Source organism: Helianthus annuus, chromosome 4, assembly GCF_002127325.2.
Source record: "Helianthus annuus cultivar XRQ/B chromosome 4, HanXRQr2.0-SUNRISE, whole genome shotgun sequence".
Classification (NCBI taxonomy): domain Eukaryota; kingdom Viridiplantae; phylum Streptophyta; class Magnoliopsida; order Asterales; family Asteraceae; genus Helianthus; species Helianthus annuus.
The window spans coordinates 10,498,780-10,525,106 of NC_035436.2; the positions used below are offsets into that span (position 1 = coordinate 10,498,780).

General features: G+C 38.0%; 1 protein-coding gene across 3 annotated transcripts in view; it reads left to right on the plus strand.

The window, feature by feature from the left end:
* Positions 1-389: 389 nt before the first annotated feature.
* The window catches only part of LOC110935701 (receptor-like protein 13), a 56,047-nt gene continuing 30,109 nt past the window's right edge, over positions 390-26,327 (plus strand). For 2 of the 3 annotated variants that reach the window (XM_035989731.1, XM_035989733.1), the window contains exons 1-4: positions 390-899; positions 983-1,141; positions 1,225-1,308; positions 15,064-15,219. In XM_035989731.1, coding sequence (XP_035845624.1) covers positions 482-899; positions 983-1,141; positions 1,225-1,308; positions 15,064-15,219 — 817 coding nt within the window. In that variant the 5' untranslated portion in view covers positions 390-481. The remainder of the gene's footprint in view (positions 900-982; positions 1,142-1,224; positions 1,309-15,063; positions 15,220-26,327) is intronic. The other variant, XM_035989732.1, reaches the window with a different exon arrangement.

Sequence of the window (26,327 nt, forward strand, 5' to 3'; positions counted from 1 at the left end):
AACATAGAGTCATTACTCATTATCTAATATAATTTATAGAGTTTAAATTTAGACGTTTGAATAGATATAATGTCTATCCAGACTCTTTAAACACATGGCTAGATCTTATTAGATCTTAGGGTTGGTTCACCATGGTTTAGGAGTCTATTTTTAAGACGCTTAGGACAAATGTCATGTTTTAAAGTCTATGGATTTTCATGTGTTACCTAAATTTAGACTTACAAGATGTTTCTTTTGGTAAAATAGGTTTGGTCAACGTTCATTTTCATTATTCTCCTTAAAATTGTTATTCTTGCATATGACGTTTCATAATTGGCAACTTCTAATAAAACGTATAAAATACGGCATCTTTTTAGCAAGTTGGACATTGTGTTAAGAATATCATTTGTTCTATTTAAGAGCTACCCAACGATACAAATTTACCATATATCTTTTAGTCTCTACTGAAACAGTGATAAAAATTTCTTCATTTGTTACAAATATGAAGAGTACGTGTTTAAGTAAGTGTAAGTCATGGTTGTTTATTTTCATGATGTTGCTTATCTTCAAGGTTGGGTGTATACAAGGTATTTGTATAGAAGATGAAAGAAGGGCATTGCTTGAAATTAAAGCTTCCCTTCAGGAGTTTGCAAACTACTATGGAGTAGACAATCTTCTCTCCACTTGGGTTGATAATGGCAGCCAAGAATGCTGTGCTTGGGAGAGGATTAAGTGTGAGACAACCACCGAGTATGTAACACACCTGTCTTTGAGCAACATGCTTGGAGATCACGATTCACACTACGATTATTATTTGCGACCAAAGTGGCGGTTAAACTTCTCTCCCTTTCTTCGTTTTAAAGAGTTGAGAAGTCTCGATTTGTCATATAATGATCTTGACGATATGATTGCGACCACAGGTTTCATGGAGGAAATTTACTAGAATCATATACGTTGATATCAAGAAGCATTACAAATAACTTTTTTTTTTTAATCTTATCAGGACTTGAAAGGTTGTCAAGTTTGAAGAAGTTGGAGAAACTAAATCTCAGCACTAATTATATTCAAACCGACATCTTTCGTTCATTTGGTTCAATCATATCACTCAAAGTTTTAGATCTTAGTTACCTTTATGGAGATAACCAATACCCACTTCCTCATGGCATGTTGTTTGTCTTTCCACCTTAATAACTTTTTTATAATACGCATTCATGTTCTAAGTTCAACGCTCGTACACTTTTGTAGATATTTCCGAACTGTCCGCTTTGAAAAACTTGGAGGTATTGGATGTTACCGGATGTAGCTATTATGGAACCATACAAATGCAAGGTACGTACACTAGTACAAAAGGCAGTTTATTGGTTCTAGGATTTATGCCTTTTTGAGAGCATTTTTAGAGAGCACCAACAAATATATGGTGCTGCTCAATAAGAGCACCATTAAATCTCTAAATACACCACTAAAAAATCAATAATAGAAACCAAATCAATCCACCATTAAATCTCTAAACACCACCAAAAAAATCAATGATGGAAACCAAATTAGCCCACCATTAAATTTCTAAACACACCACAAAAAAATCAATGATTGAAACTGGACGTAAAAATATACATTATTTAAACAAATGTTTTTTAGTTTTATTTTATTTACAAAACATCCAAGATCTAATACAAAGGCAAATAAAACAAAAAAACTATAAAATCTACAAAGAATAATAAAAGAAAATTACATGTTCAAGGAAAGCTACAATGAGATACAAACATAATTTCTATAAAGTTATTTCCTAAAAAACAATTTAAAAACATACAATTAAACCAAATCAACATAGTGTATAATTGTACATCCTTGGCACTTCAAAGCATAAATGACGTCCATCGCCGTAATAGTTTTCCGGCGAGTATCTTCGGTGTATTTGATGGCATCCCACATAAAATCATCAAGAAAGATCTTAAAAAATCGTGTGTCTCTTCGTATATAAGGCCATTGTTAAGCTTTATGCCACATCGCCAGTTTCTTGATACTGTGGAAGCCGTTCCGAAAAACTTTCCGGTGATGCTTTGCTCCTTCTTAGGGTGTAAGGGGCACTCCCCTAAGAGGGGAGTCCCCTCTCTTACGCATAACCAATCCCCGTGTGCCACGTCAACTCCCCTCTTAAACTCCCCTAACACCCTAAATTGATGGCGGCACTCCCCTCTTAGGTGACTTAGTTTTTATTAAAAAAAAAAAAAGAAATTTTTCATTGGTCCACTCCTCCCTCTCTCTTCGGTGACTTCCCAGCGATTTCCTCCCTCTCTCCTACCTCACCGCCTTGATGGCAGCACCCCCCCTAATCGGCAACATGCTTCCCGCAAGGGGTCACCGCAGGTGCCCCGATCCCCCTTAACATTTTTCTCTCTCTAAAAAAGATTTTTTGATTTTAACATTATGTCTATATATATGTGGGTATAAAGGTTGTGTTTTTTGAGGCTTAATTCGATCCATTGATTGAATAGGATAAGAGCAATTGAAAACCGTTGGATTATGATCCATGTGATGCATAACAAAATGTTTTGATTGGTTCACTTTTTTGTTGCTATTAACTTCACCCTCAAAAAATCAATTTAATGGTGTTATTAACAATTTCACCCTCAAAAAATCAATTTAATGGTGCTATTAACAACTTCACCCTCAAAAAATCAATTTTTGGTGGTGTGTTTATTTATTAGTGTGATAATCTTGTTATTTGGTGCTTTGTATTCTAAAACATCACCAAAAATTGAATTTGACACCACCAAAAAAATGGTTTTGTACTAGTGGTAGTCGGTATGTATCATCCAAAGTCTGCTCGTAACTCGAAAGATCAATAACAGGCGATTTTGTTGGTTATGATTATTTTAAGTTCCTTAACTCTTTGCTCTAGCTATTAAACTACATATGACAAGATTACTCCAAAAATACCTCCTCCATTCAATATATGAAATATGATTATTTTCATGGAAAAACACAATTTTATAAAACCGGTACGAAAACACTATCAAATAATTCCCTAGTTATCTCTATAATTCTACTTTCCCAAGGATATTAAAAAATAAAGAAATAAACGTTTGAATTATTTGAGTGGAGAAATTAGGTTTTGATTGGACAAATAAAACGTCAGACTACTGAATATTAAGAAGAAAAAAAAACATGTCACGTGTCACCTTTTTAACGATACCTATTTAGGTTGACATATTAACTGCACCTTACTCAAATTTTCAACTCTATATTGAAAATTACATTTGACTAAGGTCCAATAATTTTTTGGTATTAAATCTTAAAATCAGCGATTATTACAAATTCAAAAATAAACTCTCAAACCTTCTTCCTCTTCCTAAAAAAACAGAGTAAGCCCCCCTTCCCCCTCCCCCGTTGTTATTTTTCCGGCGGTCTTTCCCTGACAGTGTGTAACTCTCCTGTCATCACGTGGCTTCTCTTGTTAGCTGTGTGTAACGAGCACTGTTAGCGCTGCCGTGGGATTGACTGTTTTTGGATTTTCGTTTGGCTTTTTCCCTCAGGTGTTCATTTGATCATCCTCCGGGAGTCGATTGCTTAGTCGGTCTGTCATTGATCGCGGCTGTTATTGCAGTTTAGCTAGATCTTAACGAATCCGATTAACCTTTCATTCTCTTGTGTGGGTTTCAAATGGACGGTGATCCTAGATCCGTCGATTCTCGGAGTATTACGAAGTTTTTTATCTCCAACCTGCCGGAAGGATGCACTCCATGGGAGTTGAAGTGCGATTTAGCTGGGTATGGAGATGTTACTGATACGTATGTGGCCAAATAAAAGGGACAAAGATGGATGTAGGTTTGGTTTCGCTTCATTTAAAGATGTCAAAGATAGAACCGGCTTGGTTAGATCCTTGAGGGGAGTGAGTTTGGGTGGTTGTAAGCTAAAAGTCAACATCGCCAGGTTTGCTTTGGAGAATGGTAGTGGCAACAAGAATACCGTCGGTGGTAACTTCAGGTTCAAAATGGCGGGTGGTGGAGATAGTGTTAATCCCAGTCATGTGAATCCAGGAGGTAATGTTAGGACGGCTTCTTTCAGAGACCTGCGCTCTTATAGTGATGTTTTGGGTAAAGGAAAGGAGAAGGAGGATGGCTTGAGTCCTGGGTCTGCCCAGGAATCTGGCAAGCAGGTAGTGGCTCCTGATAGGACGGCTGCCATGCAGGAATTTAAAGGGGTTGCGGTGGTGGGTAGGACGGTGGATTTGGAGACGTTGGTTGATCTTGACCGACTTCTTCGTATTGCAAAAGTTTCTTATGGTAACATTCAGTACCTGGGGGGGCTATCTGTTCTTATCTCGTTCAGAGAGGAACCTGCTTCCCGGCTTTTCATTGAATCTCGGGAGTTATGGGGGCCTTGGTTTTCGAAACTCTCTGCATGGGACGGTCAATCGTTGTCTTTTGAGAAAGTTGCTTGGCTTAGGTTCATTGGGCTGCCGCTGCACCTTCTTGATAGGGATGTCATTAAGTCGGTGGGAGAGCCGTTTGGGAAGATCCTTCATGTTCAGAAAGATTTTGAAAATGCCGATGACTTATCGTTCGTTAGGGTTGGGGTTCTGTCTGGTATCGTCGAGAGAATCAAAGAAGTTATCACTTTAAAATGGAAGGATAGGAATTACAGGATCTTGGTTGAAGAAGAACTCGACGTTTGGACCCCGGATTGTTTGGGAGGTATGTCAGGGGTCAGTCCGGCGGTGTCGTCACCGCTAGCTTCCTCGCCGGTGGTTATGGTGGCGGAGCCCGGGGTAGGAGACGGTGGTTTTGTGGAAGACGAAGAGGTTGGTTTGGATAATGGATCGGCCATGGGTGATGTTCAGACAGGTGGGAGCTCCAAGGGCGGCGGTAGTGGGAACATTCTCAATGATGTCCAATTTAATTGGCAGCCTTTTTTGGGGTCATGTATTGGGGAAGGTTCCAATATTCATGGGGATGGGACACAAGAAATTATGTTTTTTAAGGCAGGAAAGAAGTCAAAACGGCGCCGCAAGTGTGGGACCAGGAATCAATATTCTTCTCATATGGGCAGCCCAATCATTGGTGTAGAGTCCAGTGAAAAAGCAAGGCCCACTAAAAGGAATAGGGCCCATTTGGAAGAGGAGAGTGATCCTTTTTCTCTAGACCGTTTATTGGCCCAGTTGAATAAAAATTCTGATAACATTTCATCCTCTTCGTGTATGCCTGACTTTAATCTCAATGTTCCTCTTGACTCATCTGGGGTTCCTGTGGTGGGAGTTCATAAGGCGTCGCCCGAGATTCCGTCTACGTCGCCGGAGACGATGCAGCGCGGGACAGGGTTTACAGGTAGGGTCGAGGAAGGAGGCGAGGCTCCTTGTGGTTCTATCGATCAGGAGGTCAGTGACACTATTAAGCTTGGAGTTTCGGTGGGCATGGATCTGGGCAACAACGAAAAGCTGGTTAGAAATGTAATTTTGGGTAAAGTTATTAATGAAGTGTTAGAATGAATTTCTTATCCTTAAATGTGAGAGGGTTAGGAGGGGATGAAAAAGTTAGATGGTTTAAAGGTATGAAGTCGAAGTTTGGGATTAATTTTGTGGCTTTTCAGGAGTCTAAATGCAGGAACTTGGATGAAAATTTTGTTTCGAAGGTTTGGGGAGGTAAGGATGTTGGTTCGGTTTGGGTTGATTCTTCCGGTTTGTCGGGCGGTTTGATTAGCATGTGGGATAAAAATGTCTTTGATCACAGTGATTCCATCAAGGATAGGAATTTTATCATCTCCAGAGGAAAGATTAAAGGGTCGGGTCGCCGTATCAACATTGCGAATATTTATGCTCCTCAAGACGTTCAAGCTAAGCGTCTTCTTTGGGATAGGCTTCTTGAAATCATTGATAACTCAGCCGGTCTGTGGATTCTTATTGGAGACTTTAATGCCGTTAGGTCTCCGGACGAAAGACTGAAGACGCGTTTCAACTCTTTGTGTGCTGGTAATTTTAATTCTTTTATTTTTGATGCTGGTTTGTTGGAGTATGAGATGAGGGATAGGAAATTCACCAGATGGGCGGATAAAGGTAGAAAAGGGAGCAAGATTGATCGGTTGCTGGTGTGCCCGGATTTTTTTGGTCTATGGCCGAGCGCTTGTTTTAGAGCCCTTCCGAGATACTTATCTGATCATAGTCCAATTATTTTGATCACCAAAGAAACTAATTTTGGGCCGAAACCTTTTAGAATCTTTAACTCGTGGATTGGCCGGAAGGTTTCGATAAGACAGTTAGAGAGGCAGCGAACTCATTTGTTTCTGAAGGCCCGACGGATTTGGCCTTACTTAAGAAATTCGAAGTCATTAGGGCCCGTATCAAGGTTTGGAGAAACGAGATGATTAAAAAAGAAGGCGAGAAGGAATCGTTGGCGAGAACTGAACTTGAAGAATTGGAGAAAATTTTAGAGGAAAGGGATTTGGTTGAGGAGGAGGAGTGGGTTCTCTCGGAAAACGCGAAGCTTGTCAAGGAAATCGAAATTAATAAGACCAAAGATTTGAGACAACGTTCGCGGGTTAGATGGGCTAAAGACGGGGACGAAAATTCTTCCTCTTTTCATTCTATGATTAATTGTCGGAAAGCGAAAAATGCCATCCATGGGTTACGTGTCAACGGCTCTTGGTGCTCGAAGCCAACAAAGATTAAGAAGGAAGTCTTTGAGTTTTTTCGGGGTTGTTTTAAGGAGGATATGGCAGTTCGCCCTTCGGTGTTTTTGGACAATCTCAAAACTCTTAGTCAGAATGATGCCGATAGTCTGGTGTCGGTTTTCTCTAAGGAGGAGCTAAAGCAAGCGGCCTGGGAATGTGGCAGTAATCGGGCTCCCGGTCCGGATGGCTTCAATTTCTTTTTCCTTAAATATTTTTGGGATATCTTTGAGGATGATTTTATGCAGGTTCTGGACGAATTTTATTCTAATGGGTCGGTTAGTCGTGGGTGTGCCTCGGCATTTATCACCTTGATTCCGAAAGTCTGTGATCCTTCTAATCTTGGTGAGTATCGTCCTATTAGTTTGGTTGGGGCTATAAACAAAGTAGTATCCAAGGTTCTAGCTAACCGGTTGAAGAAAGTTCTTGGAACGGTAATCTCGGATAATCAATCGGCGTTCCTTTCTGGGAAGTTCATTCTTGATGGCCCCCTTATTATTAACGAAGCTATCTCTTGGTTGAAGAAGTCTAAAAGAAAGGCTTTTTTATTCAAATTGGATTTCGAAAAAGCATACGATAATGTGAATTGGGGTTTTCTTATTTCTATTATGACCCAGATGGGGTTCCCTCGGCTTTGGTGTGATTGGGTCCATGGGTTATTATCAGCGGCTAGAGCAGCGGTTCTGGTGAACGGCTCCCCTACCTTCGATTTTCAGTGTCTCAAGGGTATGCGACAAGGCGACCCGTTATCTCCATTCTTGTTTCTCATTGTGATGGAGGCTCTTTCATGTTGTTTCAATAAGGCTGTCGATATTGGTAGTTTCAAAGGTATTCGGCTCCCGAATAACGGTCCTATTTTGTCTCATCTCCTGTTTGCAGACGATGCACTTATTATCGGGGAATGGTTTGTGGATAGCATCTCTAATGTGATAAGGATTCTCCGTGGCTTTCACATTTGTTCGGGGCTTCGGATTAATCTCCACAAGTCTAGTATTATGGGGGTTGGTGTTCCTGATTCCGAATTAGATTCTATGGCTTCAACGGTTGGGTGTAAAGCGGAGTCACTTCCTGTTAAGTATCTCGGGATCCCGGTAGGAGCGAATATGAATCGCTTATCTAACTGGAGGGCGGTTATTGAGACTTTTGAGTCTAGATTGTCTCTGTGGAAGGCGGCGGTTCTCTCTATAGGGGGGAGGGTCACTCTCATTAAGTCTGTGTTGCAGAGTCTTCCTGTGTATCATATGTCTCTTTTTAAGGCCTCGGTCGGGATTATTAACCAACTGGAGGCTATCATGAGGAAATTTCTTTGGGGAGGGTCTGGTCCGAGCAAAAAAACCTGTTGGGTCTCTTGGGATTGTGTCACTGACCCTATTGATAAAGGTGGGCTGGGTCTGGTCCGAGCAAAAAAACCTGTTGGCTCGCTTCGGTCAACAAAGCTCTTATTTTAAAGTGGGCCTGGAGATTTAAAGTTGAGCCAAATTCTTTATGGGTTAAAGTGATCTCTGCGATTCACTTGCACCGGTGTTCGTGGGACTTTCTTCCGGTCAAAACTTCTCTCGGTGGTGTGTGGAAGTATATTGTTTATTCTATCGACAAACCGATGTTAGGTCCTGATCGGTTTCGTCATTTTGTCAAAGGTGTTGTGGGGAATGGAGCGTCTTTAGCTTTTTGGCTTGATCCTTGGCTGTGCAAAGATCCCTTGAGGTTCTGTTTTCCGAACTTGTTTGCTTTGGAATCTGATAAGAGATGTGTTGTTCGAGAGCGTATTGGCAGCCCCTTCTCCAACCCGGCTGCAAGATGGCGGTGGAAGAAACCTCCAGATAGTAATGTGGAGCTTGCGGAGTGGTCGGCGTTGTGTGTTCTTATTCGGGATGCTTGCTTGACAGTTGATTCTGATAAATGGCAGTGGTCGGCGGACGATTCAGGCTTGTTCTCGGTTAAATCGGCTTATGAGTTATTGAATCGGGATAAGTATGTTGGTAATCGGGTCTTGTGGGAGTGGTGCCGGTGGATTCCTATCAAGTGCAACGTGTTTGCGTGGAGGGCGGTGCTAGAGAGACTCCCAACTAGGGTGGAGCTATGCAAACGGAATATTGGCCTTCCGGATGTGGCTTGCCCGATGTGTGGAGATGGGGAGGAGACGGCTTCTCATTTATTCACGGCTTGCAGTTTTTCTACGGCTATTTGGTTAAAGATCAGCTCCTGGTGTAACGTTCCCTTCCCTGTGGCGTTTTCCTTTATAGACGTTGTGGAAGCTTTTCGTTTCAGTGGGCTGAATGGGTCGAAGCTTCTGTTGTATCAAGGCATTGTGATTATGGCTTGCTGGTTGATTTGGAAAGCTAGGAATGATTTGGTGTGCAATGCTAAAAGGCCGAAGGTGGAGGAGGTTTTTTGTTCGATTAGGTCTCTCGGGTTCTTTTGGTTTAAAAGTAGATCTAAATGTATAGATTTATCATGGGAGGATTGGTGTAAATTTGTATAGTAGGTTGTCCGGTATTGGTCGCCCGTTTTTTTGTCGGGTTGGCCGGTTTCTAATGAAGTTTTCCTTTAAAAAAAAAAGAGTAAGCCGAATCTCCCCGACCCCCGCCCCAGGTTCAACTCCTTAAGTCTAATAAAATTTTGTTATTCATTCTTGAAATCATCTATTAATTTTTAGAACGGAAAACTATAAGCCAGTAAAGGTCTGAACCATTAACTGCTGAACTAGTAAGAAGTCTGAACTATTAAGAGCCAATATAATGCTTAACCGTTCAGAGACAAATGTCGGTCAATTCAGATTAGTGGTCTTACCATTTAGACTCAGTATAATGCTTAACATTCAGAGGCAAATTTAGGAACCATTCAGACATTTATTCACAAAACAAACAGTCTGAACCATTCAGTACTGAATCAATAAGAGATCTGAACCATTAAGTGATTCATTAAAAGCTAAACGATCAACCCCTTAGTGGTTGGCTGTATAGGCTTTATCCTTTAGGTCATAAACTTCTTCACATAACTTTTAAAACTATTTAATACTACAACAAGGAAATACAATATATATTTCATTCCTATATTATTTGAATACTCGTGTGTATATATAGATACTAGGTTATAGATCCGTGTATTACACGAGTTGTGTGTAATATATATAATTTATAAATCTCTAAATACATCATAGAACGGAAATTACATTTTCAAATATAATAGTGGAAACGATCAATTAGAGTCGAAATTTGTCGGAAAGATTCAACCGAGTAGCATATGTTTCATTAAAAAAATGTGAAATCACCAAATGTGTCAAAAGTATTTGAATGCTTAAAATGTTCTTTGTCATTTTATTAAAAAGAAATCATATATCATACTTTTTGATAATATGTCTTCGCTAGTCATACAAGAACATCAAACATTACAAAATCCTTTTGACCCGTAAAAAATCACTTGTTTTAACATGAACTCGTTACAATAAAATTCAAACACTTTCCATTAAAAAAGAAACAAAAATCCTTACAAATATGTGATTGATCTTAGTAGTTCATAATATTCACCTTAAGCATAAATTTTGGTGAAATACAAGAATACAACATCAAAAAAATAATTTCCATCACCAAATAATTCATTACTCCTCTCAAAATCACTCTTTTTAGATTTTTTACACATGTGTAAATATAACAAATTTACACACGTGTAAATTGCAAACTTACACATGTGTAAATTTTCTTTATTTACGAATTCATGTACATTTAAACATGAAAATTAAATTTCTAACATTGTACTCGAATGATAAGTGTATTTTTTTTGGAATTTCAATTGTTTTTAACCAAGTTTTTGCCGTTTTTTCATTCGTTATCACAGTTCTCGCAATATTTAGCGTTCTGATTTAAACCTTCCCAGGTAAGGTTCATTTGAGAACCATCCTTATTGCGAGAACCTCGAAAACCAATATGAACACAAAATTAAATCTGAAAAAAATCAAAAAGCAGTCAATTTCTTTTAATATTAAAAAAATCGCTATATTTAGTTAGCAAAAAAAAAAAAAAAAAAAACTTTTTTTCGAGTAACAGTTATCCATGCACATGTGCATATGTATAATTACTTCGACAAATTCCGTAATACGTTATCAGTAATAGACAATTGCACTTTAATTTACAATATCATCCGTAATACACTACGTTTTACATTACCAATATTCAATATGCACATGTGCATCATTATGTACAACCATGATATAACGTGTTTTGGTAAAAGAGGTTTGTTATTTTGAATGGAGAAGTAGGCCCATATACATGTTTTTTGGTTAGTTATATCTAGTGTTAGATGGTTTGGTTATAGTTGTCAATTTATGATGTAATATGTTGATCGGATAGCATAAATGTTGTTGATATACATGTAATAAAGTGAAAATATTAGTAATGGTATTGTATTATGGATGGTAGGAGGTAATAGTATTGTATTATGGATGGTAGAAGGTAATGGTAGTGTATTATGGATGTTATGGTAGATGAAAGGGAAATTGTATTCACAGTAGTGTAACAAAACACCTTATTCATGTTGATACATATAGATGCACATGTGCATTTTTAATATTGATAATGTAAAAAGTAGTGTATTACATATGGTAGTGTAAATAAAAGTGCAATTGTCTAATATTTGTAATGAATTATGGAATTTGTCAAAGAAATGACAAAAATGCACATGTGAATATTTTTGTATTATGGATGGAATGATAAATGAAAGAGAAAATAGTGTACCAACACACATTATTTCATGTTTATACATATAGATGCACATGTGCATTTCTAATATTGTTAACGTAAAACGTAGTGTATTACACGTGTTAGTGTAAATGAAAGTGCAATTGTATAATATTTGTAATGAATTACGGAATTTGTCAAAGAAATGATACAAATGCACATGTGCATCGATAACTGTTACCCGGAATTTATTTTTTTTTTGAAATTTTTTTTATTATAAACGAAATATAGCGATTTTCCAAAACAAAAAAAATAGTAAAAAAATTTTTTTGAGTGTTTTTTATATTTTTTAGATATTACTGTTTGTGTTCACACTGGTTCTCGCGATTCTCACAATAAAGGGTGGTTTCTAACGGATCTTTCTGTGTGTGTGTGTATATATATATATATATATATATATAAGGTTGAGTTCATTTCAGAACTCTGAATAACTACAGAACTTTTAGAACTCCTAAAAAACAATCATTTTACATATAAGTTTTTGTATTTAGGATCTTTTTATAATCTATTATATGTATTTCTTTGATTACATACGTGTTAAAAGTTGTTTACATATGTTTAATTGTCAAAATTATATATATGAGTCATAACTAATTACATATATGTAAAAAAACTAGTGTATATATGTGTGATTATAAAATTACATATAAAAAGTTATAAAATTACTCTCAACATGTATGTCATCGTAAAAATACACATAAAAATGATAAAATTATCCTAATTATAAAAATATATAAATTAAAAGATTGTTTATTAGGAGTTCTGTAAATATTTATGGTTCTGAAATGATCCTGGCTCTATATATATATATATATATATATATATATATATATATATATATATATATATATATATATATATATATATATATATATATATATATATATACAGGGTGGAAGTTGGCTACAAAGTCCATTTTTTCTACAAAGTGTAAAATGTCATAAAACACCATAATGTCAACCATAAAACATACTCAAAACCCACAAATAACAAAGTGAAGATTACTAAAACGCAATATTTGTGGGTTTTGTTTTGTCTTTTGGATGATAAAGCTTTTATTATCTAATGACTAACATTAGTATGTTTTATGTTGATTATTATGTTGTGTTTTATATTCATAGGTCTACGATGGTGTGTTTGATGTTTTTTATGGATTGTTAGGATTTGGATATTGTGTTTTAGTGATCTTCACTCTATTATTTGTGGGTTTTGAGTGTTTTTTATTGCCGAAATTTTTATGATTTTGTACATTTTGTAGGAAAAATGGACTTTGTAGCCGAACCCCACCTATATATATATATATATATATATATATATGTATAGGGGATCGCTAGAAAGAAAACCACCTCGAGTTGTAAGAACCGCGAGAACTACACCCCACGGAGGGGCGTTCGCCGCGATTTTTTTTTACAATTAGATGTGTGCATTATAAACACGGCCGTAAAAATCACGGCGAACGCCCCTCCGTGGGGTGTAGTTTTTTACACCTCAAGTTTGGTGTTTTTTAATTTTTTTTCTTTTTTCTTTTTTCTTTTTTTTTCACCAAACTTGAGGTGTAAAAAACTACACCCCACGGAGGGGCGTTCGCCGTGATTTTTTACGGCCGTGTTTATAATGCACACATCTACTTGTAAAAAAAAATCGCGGCGAACGCCTCTTCGTGGGGTGTAGTTCTCGCGGTTCTTACAACTCGAGGTGGTTTTCATTCTAGCGGCTCCCTATATATATATATATAGGGTGGGAGTTGGCTACAAAGTCCATTTTTCCTACAAAGTGTACAAAGTCATAAAACACAATAATGTCAACCATAAAACACACTCAAAACCCACAAATAACATAGTGGAGGTTACTAAAACACCATATTTGGGGGTTTTGTGTTGTGTTTTGAATAATAAGGTTTTGATTATCGAATGACTAACATCAGTGTGTTTTATGTTGATTATCATATTGTGTTTTATATTCATAGTTGTACGATGGTGTGTTTGAAGTTTTTAAGGAATGTTAGGGTTTGGATACTATGTTTTAGTAATATTCACCATGTTATTTGTAGGTTTTGAGTGTGTTTTATGGCTAAAATTGTGGTATTTTAAGACTTTGTACACTTTGTAGGAAAAATGGACTTTGTAGCGGAACCCCACCATATATATATATATATATATATATATATATATATAGAGAGAGAGAGAGAGAGAGAGATAGAGAGTGTGCGAGGATTATTTAGAAATCACAATTTATCGCGAGAATCACTTGTGAACACAACCAAAACTAACTTAACAGGCTTAAAAACACACTTTATTTTTTTTTAGTTTTTCCATTTTTTAATAATTTATTTTTTAGCGGTCTCTTTTAACTTTTTTTAAGTCACGATTTTAATGGAATCTAAAAAAATAAATCTTTTTAGCATTTAGCTTATGTGAGGAGTTTAGTTTTTTTTAAGGTTTTTGTGGGGTGTGAGGGTAGGTTTTTTTTTTTTTTTTTTTTTTTTTTTTTTTTGGGGGGGGGGGGGGGGGAGGTGGGGGCCGTTTTAAGTTTTTGGTGAAGTATAGTTTTTTTAGAGGGTGAGGGTTTAAATTTTTTGGTGGTGGTGGGGGTTCATTGTTTGTTTTAATTTTATTTTATTTTATTTGTGTTCACACTCGTTCTCTTGGTTCTCTGCTTAAAGCTAGTTCTCGCATGAACAATACTATATATATATATATATGTATGTATGTATGTATGTATATGTATATATATATATAAATGTATTTGTATATGTATAGTTATATTTATATGTATATGTATATATAGATGGTAGAGTTCATTTGAGAACCACTCTCATTGCGATAACCATGAGAACCAATGTGAACAAAACAAAAAATACTAGATTTTTATTAAAATGTTTTTAAAATGATTTTGACATTTCTATGTTGTCTAATATTTTTGTGCTGGATTTTTTGTGTTGAATTTTTTGTGTTGAATTTTTGTAATTAATTTTTTACTAGATTTTTTACCGATTTTTTTGTTCTAGAATTTTTGTGTTGTATTTTGAGAAAACAAAAGGGGTGGGAGTTTGTATTTTGAGAAAACAAAAGGGGTGTGTATTTATATATTTTTAAACATAATTATTTTTATTTATTATTTTTTTATGATTATGATTTAACTTTTGTATTTAGGGTAAAATGATCAAAATACCTTCATGTGGGGTCTATTAGGTCTGGTTTAACCATTAAAACTAACTGAGTTTAGGGTAAAGAATGTAATGTGTTACAATTTGCAAACATAAAGTATGAATCTCATCACTTTTAAAGACAAAAAACACACTTTATAATATGATGTCAACATAAAGGACGAGTTTTGTAATTTATTCATTGAAATATAACACAACCTTTGGGGTTTTTTAAGTTTTCATATTCTATATAGCAATGTAATACTTAAATTAAAGATAAAAAGATACTCAATTTTATGGTGTATTTAAAAAAAAAACTTCGTATAAAATAGTTGTAAACGTTTCAAAATTTAAGGAATATGTATTTGTCTTTTATGTGAGGAGAGAAAGAGCACAAATAGCCTACTCTAAAAATACCCCTTACATATATTTTTCCTACAATTTATTTTTTACTATTTCTTTTATGCTACTCAAATAAAATCAACTTTTATTTAAGGATAACCATGTTTTACCAACCGACACTAAAGACTTTCATGCATGACCCAGGTTCTGACACAATAACTCCATTAAGAAAACTGAAAATTCTAAATCTTGGGTGGAACGATTTCAACGAAAGCCTTATACCATTTTTAAGTTCTCTTCGGTCACTCAGAATTCTAGATCTTTCCTTTAACAGGATCTTCGAATCATTTCCCTGTCAAGGTATGTTTTTTTCTCTAACTTAGTTGATCTTTTGTGGAATCGTACAAATGCCTTAATGTAAACTGATGATGTATGTAGCTTAAGTTTAAAGGGTTAAAAGGTTAAAAGGTTCGAATGACAACCCAGTTGTGGTGAACATAAAAAAGAATGGGACAGGGTCACGTCCCACCACATTTTACGTGTGACTTCCCCACTCAGCCGCAAAAGAGAGCATGTGGGCAAAGACACTCTTTTATCCGCAGGTCAAAGCCTTCAACCTCCAAAACGGGTAACCCCCTCACTGCACACATGGATCGCTTAGTCAAAGGTTTCCCTTCTCGGCACAATCCTCCTCTATAAATGACCATACTTGGTCATTCAATGGGACATTCTGAAATCTGACTCTCTCCCCCTAGAATTTGTACTTTGCATGTTCTATTCTTCACACATCAAAACATCATCACATTGCATGCATCAGTCCAGAGTTGAATCTCCTTCAACTTAATTTGAGCTCAAAGCAAGTGATAGATAAGTGATCCAACCCTACGTATTGCATACATAGGGGGACCAGCAACCTGCGTTTGCCAAAACTAGACTCGTGAACCCTTTTGCCTTACCATTCTATCCACTATCCTTGGTCTCATATTTGTTGTAGCAACAAGTTGGCGCCCACCGTGGGGCTACACCACTAAGTTCATCTTCGAAGACCAGTAGTGTAGCTCCAACTTCGTTAAAACCGTCATGTCTGAAGGTGAATCTCCGGGGGAGGTGAACCAAGTACCACGTATTCTACACCTAGTGAACCGGCTATGACCACCTCGTTCTCAACTCCGGGGAAAACCCCAACAGGAGCCACGTATCTTGAGTTTTCTTCCTTTCAGACACCAAGCCCATCTCGTTCAGGGGTTCCATCCCCTCATATCGGTGCAACAGGTACACCGACACGCATCGATTTAACACCTGATGGGTTAGCAAGCAACTTTCTACAGTTGAGGTCTCTCCTGAACCAGTACGCGAGCAGAGAAAGGGATAAAAGAGTAAGAATCAGACTGGATTACGACGAACCCGAGCCCTCATTATCACCTGGCCACCTCTGCCTCCTTTTATAAGCTTACAACCTACCGTATCCAGAAATGAAGCTGGTACTAGTAATCCTCCACCAAATCCAAGTTTATATGCAATTGCAAGACCAGATCCAACCACATTTCCTTTATTCTCCTCCCAGCTTGTAGCAACCGGTGCACCGTTGGGACACGAGTTAACTTTGAATCAGTTGCTACAGTCACCAGCTTCGAGCTTTCCACCTCCTGTGTCCACTACATGGGAGTAAGCCTTATCCGTTCTTCCCTTGGCACGAATTGTTGCCATAAGTACCCCTATGGGAATGAACAATATCGCTGCACCAGAAAGCCTTCAAGGCTTCATCCTCATGCCACAGATGATGGCTCAAATAATGGCAAACTTCCCTTGGCAGCACTTCATTAACCAAGTGCTAGCCACTCAAGGGAACGCAAACAACAATACGGCCTTAAGAGCAGAAGAAGATCTTGCAAAACCCTACAAGCCAAGCAATTTGTCCGGTTTTTCTGAACAAATTGCCGACTATGATTTCCAAACCCGGATTAAGATGCCATCTCACATAAGAACGTATGACGGAACCGAAGATCCTGAATACCACCTCCAAATCTTTACCGGGGCTGCAAGGATTGAAAAGTGGTCCAACGCCGAATGCTGCCTTATGTTTATGCAAACCCTTGTAGGGTCTGCCCGAATTTGGTTCAATGACTTGCCTGACAAAAGCATTCGAACCTTCGAAGATCTAAGCAAAGGTTTGTTGGCGAGCTTTTCGTAGCAAAGGAGGTACATCGAAGATGCAACAATGATTTTCCAGATCAATCAAAGGGATGATGAAAGCCTTAGAGATTTCATCAAAAGATACAAAAAAGAAGGGTTAACGTACGTAGGTGCTGACGAAAAGATGAGGTTTGCATGCTTCATGAATGCAATTACCTCCAAGTATCTCACTAGGGAGTTTAACAAGTGTCTGTCCAAGACCCTTGAAAAGGCCCATCAAAGGGCCGAAGCTCACATCCGGAGGGAGGAAGTTGTCGATATCATGGAACAAATAAAAAGGGGTCCTAGCTGGAGAAGTAACAACCCCAATAGAAAAAAAAACAACTATGGTTCTTATGATAAACGTTCCAGGAACTCAGATCTACGAAGGTCTGAAGGTAGGAACCCTTCAAGCAGGGAAAAGAATGTGAACTTCACAGCCTTAACCAAAATCCCACAAGAAATCCTTGCCACTGAAGAGGTAAAACATTGCTTCTAACTGCCCCGGCCTTTGCCTAAGAGACAAAGGAATGGAAACTCCACTCAATTTTGTGAATTTCATGAGGAAAAAGGCCATCACACCAACAACTATTTCAGCTCAAGAAAAGGATTGAGAAAGCCGTTAAGTTTGGAGAACTTGCCCGCTTTGTCAAAGGGGTAAAGGACAAAATGGCTGATGGAAAAGGTAAAGAGGTGAACATGGTAAACCTTGATGGAAAAAGTTCCCACAAGCGGCCAAGCTTGGAGGCTTGGAAGCTTCAATGTGTATGCTTCCCACCATCGGAAAAGGGCTGTCACACCCCAACCGATGGCGGAAACATCAGGATGAGACGAAGTGTGTATAGATTGCTAGAGACTTCATAACACTATGTGACAATATTTAATTAAATTCAAATTTCATTGCAATACTAAATTGTCATACAAGATTCAAATAGAAATAACAACATTGTTTCAAATTGTAACATAACAATAAAAGATAGATTAATCTAGGTGTGTATCTAGTCCACCCTAAATCTCATTTCATCATGTCCATACTTCATCAATTAACCTGCAACATGTATTAAAATAGAGTTCAATGCAAAAGCAAAGGCGAGTATACAAGTTTATTTACATAGCATAATAGAATAAAAACTCATATCCAACATGTTACATAATGAATAAATTTACTAGCAATGCAATTTTTGGCGTACAATATGATCAAACCCAAGAATACAACGCATAACAAGCCTAATCCCAAAAGTTTAGCGGGATGGTAAAGTTTAACTTAACAATACCCAAAAGAATAACGGGCGGGGCGTCAATCCTATAGCGCTATAATTGTTAAGGTGGGCTAGCAAAGTTAATGAGCATATAACGTTCCAAAGCGTTCATAGAGCATACAAGCATAGCAAATATTCACAATAGTTTCATGTCACGTTCATAGATAGAGTATGTTTTGTTTAAGCATAAAAGTTGTTTTGAATAGATATACATGTTGCATCCCAAAGTGTAAAGGGGAAAAAGGGATCGAGTATACTCACGGTTTACAAGTCTTGACTTGAAGGTCCGAGAGTAAGTTTGGTGGATGATTTAGCTTGGAGCACCTAGTCCTTCTACACGAGGAAATGTAGGTGTGTGAGTTTGGCGTTTACGGAAGATTAAGAATTTGGAGTTTAACGTAACATAAAGTATGATATTAAAAATAATCATCTTCAACTTTTAACTCTTATATAACACTATGTAACCACTAGGGTTATATTGTATTTCATGGGTAGTACACCCATTAGAATCATATCGAGATTTTAGGTCTTAGATGATATCCTACTACTTTAACATATAAACACAAGTTTAACATTAAAGGTTCGAATGGAGTATATATATTTAGGTTAAGTATTACGTATTATTTAGTCCAATAATTCATGTAGGAGGTAGAAGATTAGGATCTTCGTTTAGGCACCTCGAGTTAACATGGATGTCATGTTTGGGGTAGGAAGACAAGCTTCCATTTAGGAACCCCTTGAACGTTCACCACTTCACTTGATGTAAAGACAACCAAGGAGGGTCAAGAACTAGGATTAATACAAGGATGTAAATAATCTAAACTAAGAGAAATCATCAAATCATGTGAGGATTTTATGTTGGAGCAACCCAAGTTGTTCCACAATCACTCTACATCAAGATCTAAGCTCGAACATGACTTGTGGGTAAAATACCCTAATCAAAACAGAAAGTTATGAGGTTTAATCCTCTGATTTCAAGTGTCTCAACCTTGTTTTTAAGCTTAACGAACCATGAGATACGTTGTAAGCATTGGGACATAGGTATGAGATGTGTTAGACACAAGTTGGATAAGTTTAAACAAGCTTTTGAAGAACTTAAAACAAAACAGAAAGTTTATGGACCATTTCAGGGCAATTCCAGGTCTGGTTTCTCCAAGGAGAAGTCAAGGAATCGAACCCCATGATTATCCAAGCAAGTAGGAAGAAGAATCAAGTAATTTCGTTGAGAAATGAGCAAGTTATACTCACTTTAGTGCAAGAGTATGAATCTATCCGAAAATGCAGATTTGCAACTGATTTGAGAATGAATTTGTGAGTTGTAGAGAGTTGTGAAAGTGTAAAAATGCTTGGAAGGGGTGTGTATTTATAGGAGAGGGTTTAGGTTAGTTGGTAGATGGTTAATTAATGTTAAAAGTGAGTTTAAACATAAGAAAAACACAAAAATCGCGCCTAAATTCGCGTCTGTTCAAGGTTGTTTACGCTGATCTGGTAGTTTAAATGAGTGCTTAAATCAATTTTGGGCCGGGTTATGTTTGAAAGGAAGGCGCAGCTCAGTTGGTTAACACTTGCATGTGTGAGTTGAGTGACCCGGGTTCGAGTCCCGTAGTCAACATCTATTTTTTTGAATTACTTACTTTTTGTTTCAGCACATGAAACTTCCAGGAATGACACAAATAGTCCCTACAAGTATATATGCTTTTAGAATATTACAAAACAGTCCCTCTAGTTGAAGTTTAAGTTATTTACTCAAATAACCCCTTAACTTAAACTAATCAAGTTATGTTTTATTAAAAAAAAGAACTATATAGTTTAAACTAACTAGGTTAGTTTACTAACTTTAAAATCTAACGAGTCTAACTAGATTACTATAAAAAAATAAACTTTTTAAATAGCCAAAATTAATTTAATTAATTTGAATAATTATTTATAATGAATAAAAATCTTTAAACGATTATTCATTTCACGAAACTTTCAAGTTTCACTATTTTACGAGTTTCAACTTGTTTAACGAGCATTGAGCGTAATAACGAATCGGGAGTCTATGATAATATATCGTTCAAACGTGAACATTGCACATAAGTCTAACACAAACATGAATAAAATAGTTTCGTTTTCATTATGACCAATAGTCTCGAATTACAAATGAAACGAAAGTAGATTACAAAGAGAGTATAAGTGTCTAAATATGGAAAGTACAACATGACTTGCTAAAACAAGAAGTGCGGAAAAATGCGGAGCATTACAAGGGCCTTCTCTCGAATCCTTTGGTGGATGAAGCCACTATGGTAACCATCAAAAAAATTAATGCTTACATTGATACAGGTGCAGCAACTGAGATAATGTTCGAGAAGTGTTTCAACCGGCTCAGCAACGATGAACGTTCAAGACTTCAACCAGCTGAGTTCTCAATTAAAGGTATTGCTGACATCCCCATCAAGCCTTTAGGCCAACTAACACTTGATATTTTCTTCAGAGAAGGGAAGATGGAAAGGAATAAACCACTCACCTTTGTGGTGATCAACATGCTTTCCAACTATGATGTTATCATAGGAAGGCCAAAGTAGAGTGAGTTTGGTATGGCTGTTTTAGTTGGTCAAGTTGTAGTCAAGTTCCCAACCGAAAGAGGAATTGCAATCCTTCAACCTACCCAGGAAGCCTTCCTGGTTGAAGGGAAAACTCAACAAAAAATGAAGAGGAAGAGCAAGGTTGGATCATTAACCCTAAGTATCCCCAACAAAGGATAAGGGTAGCACCAACCTCACCGAAGACACTCTCTCATACCTCAAGAAGTTGATGTTACACTATATGGACATCTTTGCATGGTTTCTCAAAGACATGACTGGTATCCCTCGAGATATCGCCAAGCACGAGCTCAAAATCCCACCCAATGTGAAACCTATTGTTCAGCAGAAAAGGAGTTTAGTCCCAGATAGAAGCCTGGCAGCATGCAAAGAGGTGAAGGGCTTGTACAAGCTGGCATTCTCCGAGAGGTTAAATATCATTCTTGGATAGCCAACCCCGTGATAGTCAGAAACCCTGATGGATTCTGGAGAATGTTCATCGATTTCAAAGACTTGAATAAAGCTTGTCCAAAGGATTGTTATCCTCTTCCTGTATTGATCTAAAAGTCGATTCGCTCACAGGCTTCCCCTTCAAATGCTTTCTCGATGCTTATAAAGGCTATCATCAAATCCAAATGAAGAAAGATGATGAAGAAATGACAGCCTTCCATACCGACAAGGTTATTTTTTGCTACCAAAAAATGCATCATGGCTTGAATAACGCAGGGGCAACCTACAAACGCTTCGTAGATAAAGAATTTGCCTAACAAATAGGCAAGAACATGGAAGCTTATGTGGATGACTTGGTGATTAAGAGCAAAACTGAGGGCCAAATGCTCGATGATATACAAGAAAACGTTTCGAAATATCAGAAAGATCAATATGAAGCTTAACCCAGTAAAGTGTTCATTTCGTTTTGAAGAGGGCAAGTTCTTGCATCCTTAAAGCGTTTGACGTTCAAGCTAGCTGAGAAGTCTCTTCCTTTTTTTTTCCAAAACCCTTCAACGGAGTACAGACAAGAACGACTTCAGATGGACTGAGGAAGCTGAAGAAGCCTTTAACCAAATGAAGCAGTAGTTAGATTCAATGCCAGACATTGCTGCTCATGAGACTTGGGAACTAATCTCTATCTACCTCTCAGTTGCTGAGGAAGCAATCAGTGCGGTCCAGACCATCAAAAGAAACAAGGCTCGGGTACCAGTTTACTTCTTCAATAAAACTTTAAAGTTGGCAGAGACCAAGTATCCCCGTTGAAAAAGCTTGCTCTTGCGTTAGTGAAAACAGCCAGAAGTCTTCGAAGGTATTTTCAAGCACATCCTATACAAGTGGTCACTGACCAACCAATTAAAAATGTGCATGAAAAACCTGAAACCTCCAGACGTCTAGCCAAATGGGCAATGGAACTAGGTGAACACAACATCACCTACGTTCCAAGAAAAGCTGTGAAGGTTCAAATTTTGGTTGACTTCATTTTGGAAATTCCAAAGGAAACAATAACGGAAGTTAACAAAGCCTCCACTAAACCTTCTGACCCTGATACCTGGAAGCTTTTTACTGATGGAGCTTCCAGCCTTGAAGGGTCAGGAGCAGGGCTAATCCTAATCAATCCTCATGAATTGGAATTCACATATGCTCCCTGGCTTGAATTTCAGACAACCAACAATGAAGCCGAGTACGAAGCACTGATTGCAGGACTCAAGCTAACCAAAAAGATGGACGTCAAAAAGCTTCAAGTCTTCACGGACTCTTTACTTGTTTCAAGTCAAGTAAACGACAGCTACATAGCTAAAGAACCCAACATGAAGAAGTATCGTGAAAAGTCAAAGGAACTCATGGGCACATTTGAAACATGCACCATCAAACAAGTCCTAAGGTCATAAAACAAGAAAGTGATGCACTATGCAAGCTTGCTTCACTTACCTTTGCCCATCTCACCAAAAAAGTGTTGGTTGAAGTGCTGAAGACATCGTCTATTCAAGAACTCAAGGTACAAGATGTGATTACTGAGGAAGGGCCGAGTTGGATGACCCCCTTACTCAAGTTTCTTACAAATGGTGAGATGCCAAGTGATCAGACAGAAGCTAAAAGGTTTCGGATCAAATCAAGACAATACGTGTTGCAAAAAGATATCCTCTACAAAAAGGGATACCTTGCACCATTGCTTCGATGTGTTGGCCTAGAGCAAAGCCAATATCTGATCAAGAAAGTTCATGAAGGGATATGTGGGGCTCACTACGGCCCTAGATCAGTGGTTTCCAAGTTGATGAATCTCGGATATTTTGGGTCCACCATGCATCGAGATACAACCGAACAGCTGAAAAAGTGTGAAGCTTGTCAAATAAATGCTCCAGTGCCCAAAGCCCAAAACATGACTTGGTTCCTATCTCATCGGCCTGGCCATTCCATAAGTGGGGAATGGGCGTCGTTGGTTCATTCCCACAGGCCAAAGGAGGAGTCAAGTTTCTACTATTGCTGTGGACTACTTCACTAAGTGGCAAGAAGTGAAGCCATTGGCAAAGATATCAAGAAAACAAGTCATCGATTTCATTTCGGAAAACATTATCTGTCGATTTGGGCTGCCAGGAGTGTTGGTCACGGACAACGGGAAGCAATTTGCCGAGAAGCCTTTTAGCTCCTGGTGCAAGGAGTTCAGAATAACACAAGTGTTTAGCTCGGTGGCTTACCCACAGTCCAATGGAAAAGTTGAAAGGACAAACTGTAACATTGTTGAAGACATTAAAGCTCGTTTAGGAAGGCATGACAACAATTGGCTCGAATAACTTCCTAATGTGTTATGGGAAATTAGAACAACCAAAAAAACAAGTCACAAGAAAACACCATACAGCCTAGTTTGGATAAGAAGTTGTAATCCCGACAGAAATAGGAGTTACAACAAAGAGGACGTTCAACATTGATCTAGAATCAAACAAGCAAGAGACGATTTTTGTTGAACTTGGAACTCCTTGAAGAAGCCTGAGACTAAGCAGCCATACAAGAAGCGAAATACAAGCAAAAAATGGAATCTTACTACAGTGCACAAGTAGAATACGAATGATTCAGGCCCGGTGATCTCGTTCTTCGAAACAACGAGGCCAACAAAAAAGAAAGCCAAGGAAGCTTGGCCCTAAGTGGGAAGGGCCGTACACCATCCTTGAAGCCCACAAAGGAGGATCCTACAAGCTGGCAGACCCACAACGCAAAAAGCTTCCCCGACATTGGAATGGTAAAAACCTCAAAAGGTACCATGTCTAAACAAATGTATTAGAAAAATATAGCAAAGTGTTGTTTTGTTCCTTTTGTAACCCACACACTTTGATAAATGAATGATGAAGTTATTATCAAAACTTGTCTTTCTATCCTATATTTAGGTTGAGAACCTAGCAGAAAACTCCATGACAAGGGTCATGTAAGGGGATGAGCTCCCAGACCACATCGCTCAATAGGTTCAAGGGTTAAATGGACCTATATAAGGGGTGAGTTCCTAAATCAATACAACTCCATGAGACTTAGAAAATTTTTTCAAAAAATATGTCTCATAGACAGATTTGAACAGCCTACACCAAATGTTCCTTAAGCCTTAGCATAGGCTTACGAACCAAAATCAGAAGAAGTAAAGTCATAAATGGGATAGGTGTGATATCTTCTTGTTAAAAATATCTTAAGGATAAGTGACTGTAGCACTAAACCCTTTAAGGTATAAATAACATAAGGTAAACACATCATCAACAAAGAAAACAAAGCAAATAAAAGCACAAGGGAATATACAAAACAACAATGAAAAATATAACAAAGCATAACAAGTCAAGCATAACATAGCATAATCTAAGTTAGAGTATCAAAGGCCACACAAGAACATAAAACATAGAGCATTGTTCAAAGAAGCCATCAAGGCTTTAACCAACCAGGGACTTAAACGGTTGCCATAACGTAAAAACACACATAATATTGTTTTAAAGTGCTAAGATAGCTACGAATAGATTCTTCAAACGTCAGAAACAAACTTAGAAGCCTCAGCCTCAACAGTCTTAGCCTTCTTGCCTTTTTTGGCATTCTTTTTCTTCCTGCCCCATCATCGCATGCAACCTCGGAGCCTTCAATGCTTGCTTCCATTGAACCCTCAGCAATATCAGAAAAGGTATCCTCACTATCTCCACAGTGGGAACGCTTCTTAGATAAGTACTTCAACACTTCAGCACAAACTGCCTCATTAAGGCCAAAGGGTTTCAAGTCCTACAACACAGAAATAGGTTTACCAAAGCAAGATGAAACCTCACCAACATACGGATAAGTTAGGCCCTCCATGTTAAGAACAGCTTCCTTGAAAATGGCCGAGGCTTGAGGTTGATAAAAAGCAGATTGTTCTTGAGGGTGACAAGACTCATGGGCCTTATAACCAGCAACAAAACCCAGATGCTTGCCATGATTGAGGAGCTTCGTGTAAACATCACCAAGAGCAGAATGAAATTCAGTTGAATGGAGAAGGTTGGTAACCATCGGCTGAAACCCATGCTCAATCAACCATTGGTTGTCACTAGTAGCTTGGGACAAGGAAGCCTTCAAGCCTTCCTTCTCATCCAAGAAGGCCTTTTGCTGAACATTAAGAGCATCCCTATCAGCCTTTAACTGAAGCCTATCTGCTTCCATCCTCTTCTTCACGTTGTTTAGCTCAATTTAATGCCTTGTAGTCAATTCCTGAACTTTCACCACCCTTTTCAGCAAATCCCTCGATCTCCTTCTTCATGGCTGCCTTTGGTGTTGACATATGGCGTCAGTGCTAAGTTACACTAAGGCCATGCACATGCCACTCACATGCATATTCCACCATCTTTTACCGCCCACTCGTGAAGTCTTACTAAGCTTGAACCAGGTTCTCGCAGGATCTATACACTGAACGAGACATAGAATTACCCAACCACCCTTCTAACCCCCTTCCAGGCAGATAACGTGCTTTATATAGACCGTAAAGACACGAATGAGTGAATCAACAAAACATGAAGAATGGTTAAATAAATTCTCCTTCAATATAGAAAACTAGTTATTAACTTTATTAATGCATACCCAAATAAAAAGGAGCCAAAGTTGGAAATCAAAATATAATACATAAAAGATTTGTCTTCACCAAGTGATGTAAGAGTTTAGCCAAGCATGACCTTTGTTTAACAAGAACTCTTACGATCGATCTTGGATCCCGAGACTACCACTCTAAATAATGGAAGATGGATGATGGTGGTGTGTGATGGTGTTGTAGTGGTGGTGGAGTGGTGGCAAGTGAGAGAGACGTGGTTTGCCAAGGGATGGATTGGATTGGAACCAAGCACTCCTATTTATAGCTGAAGTCAGGCGATCAACACGGCCCCGTGCCCTCCCAGCACGGCCCCGTGGCCATCTTTTTCTCTCTTCCTCATTAACTGCAATGTCAGGTCTTGTACTAACACGACCCCGTGTGTCAACGGCATGGCCCATGGCCACTATACTT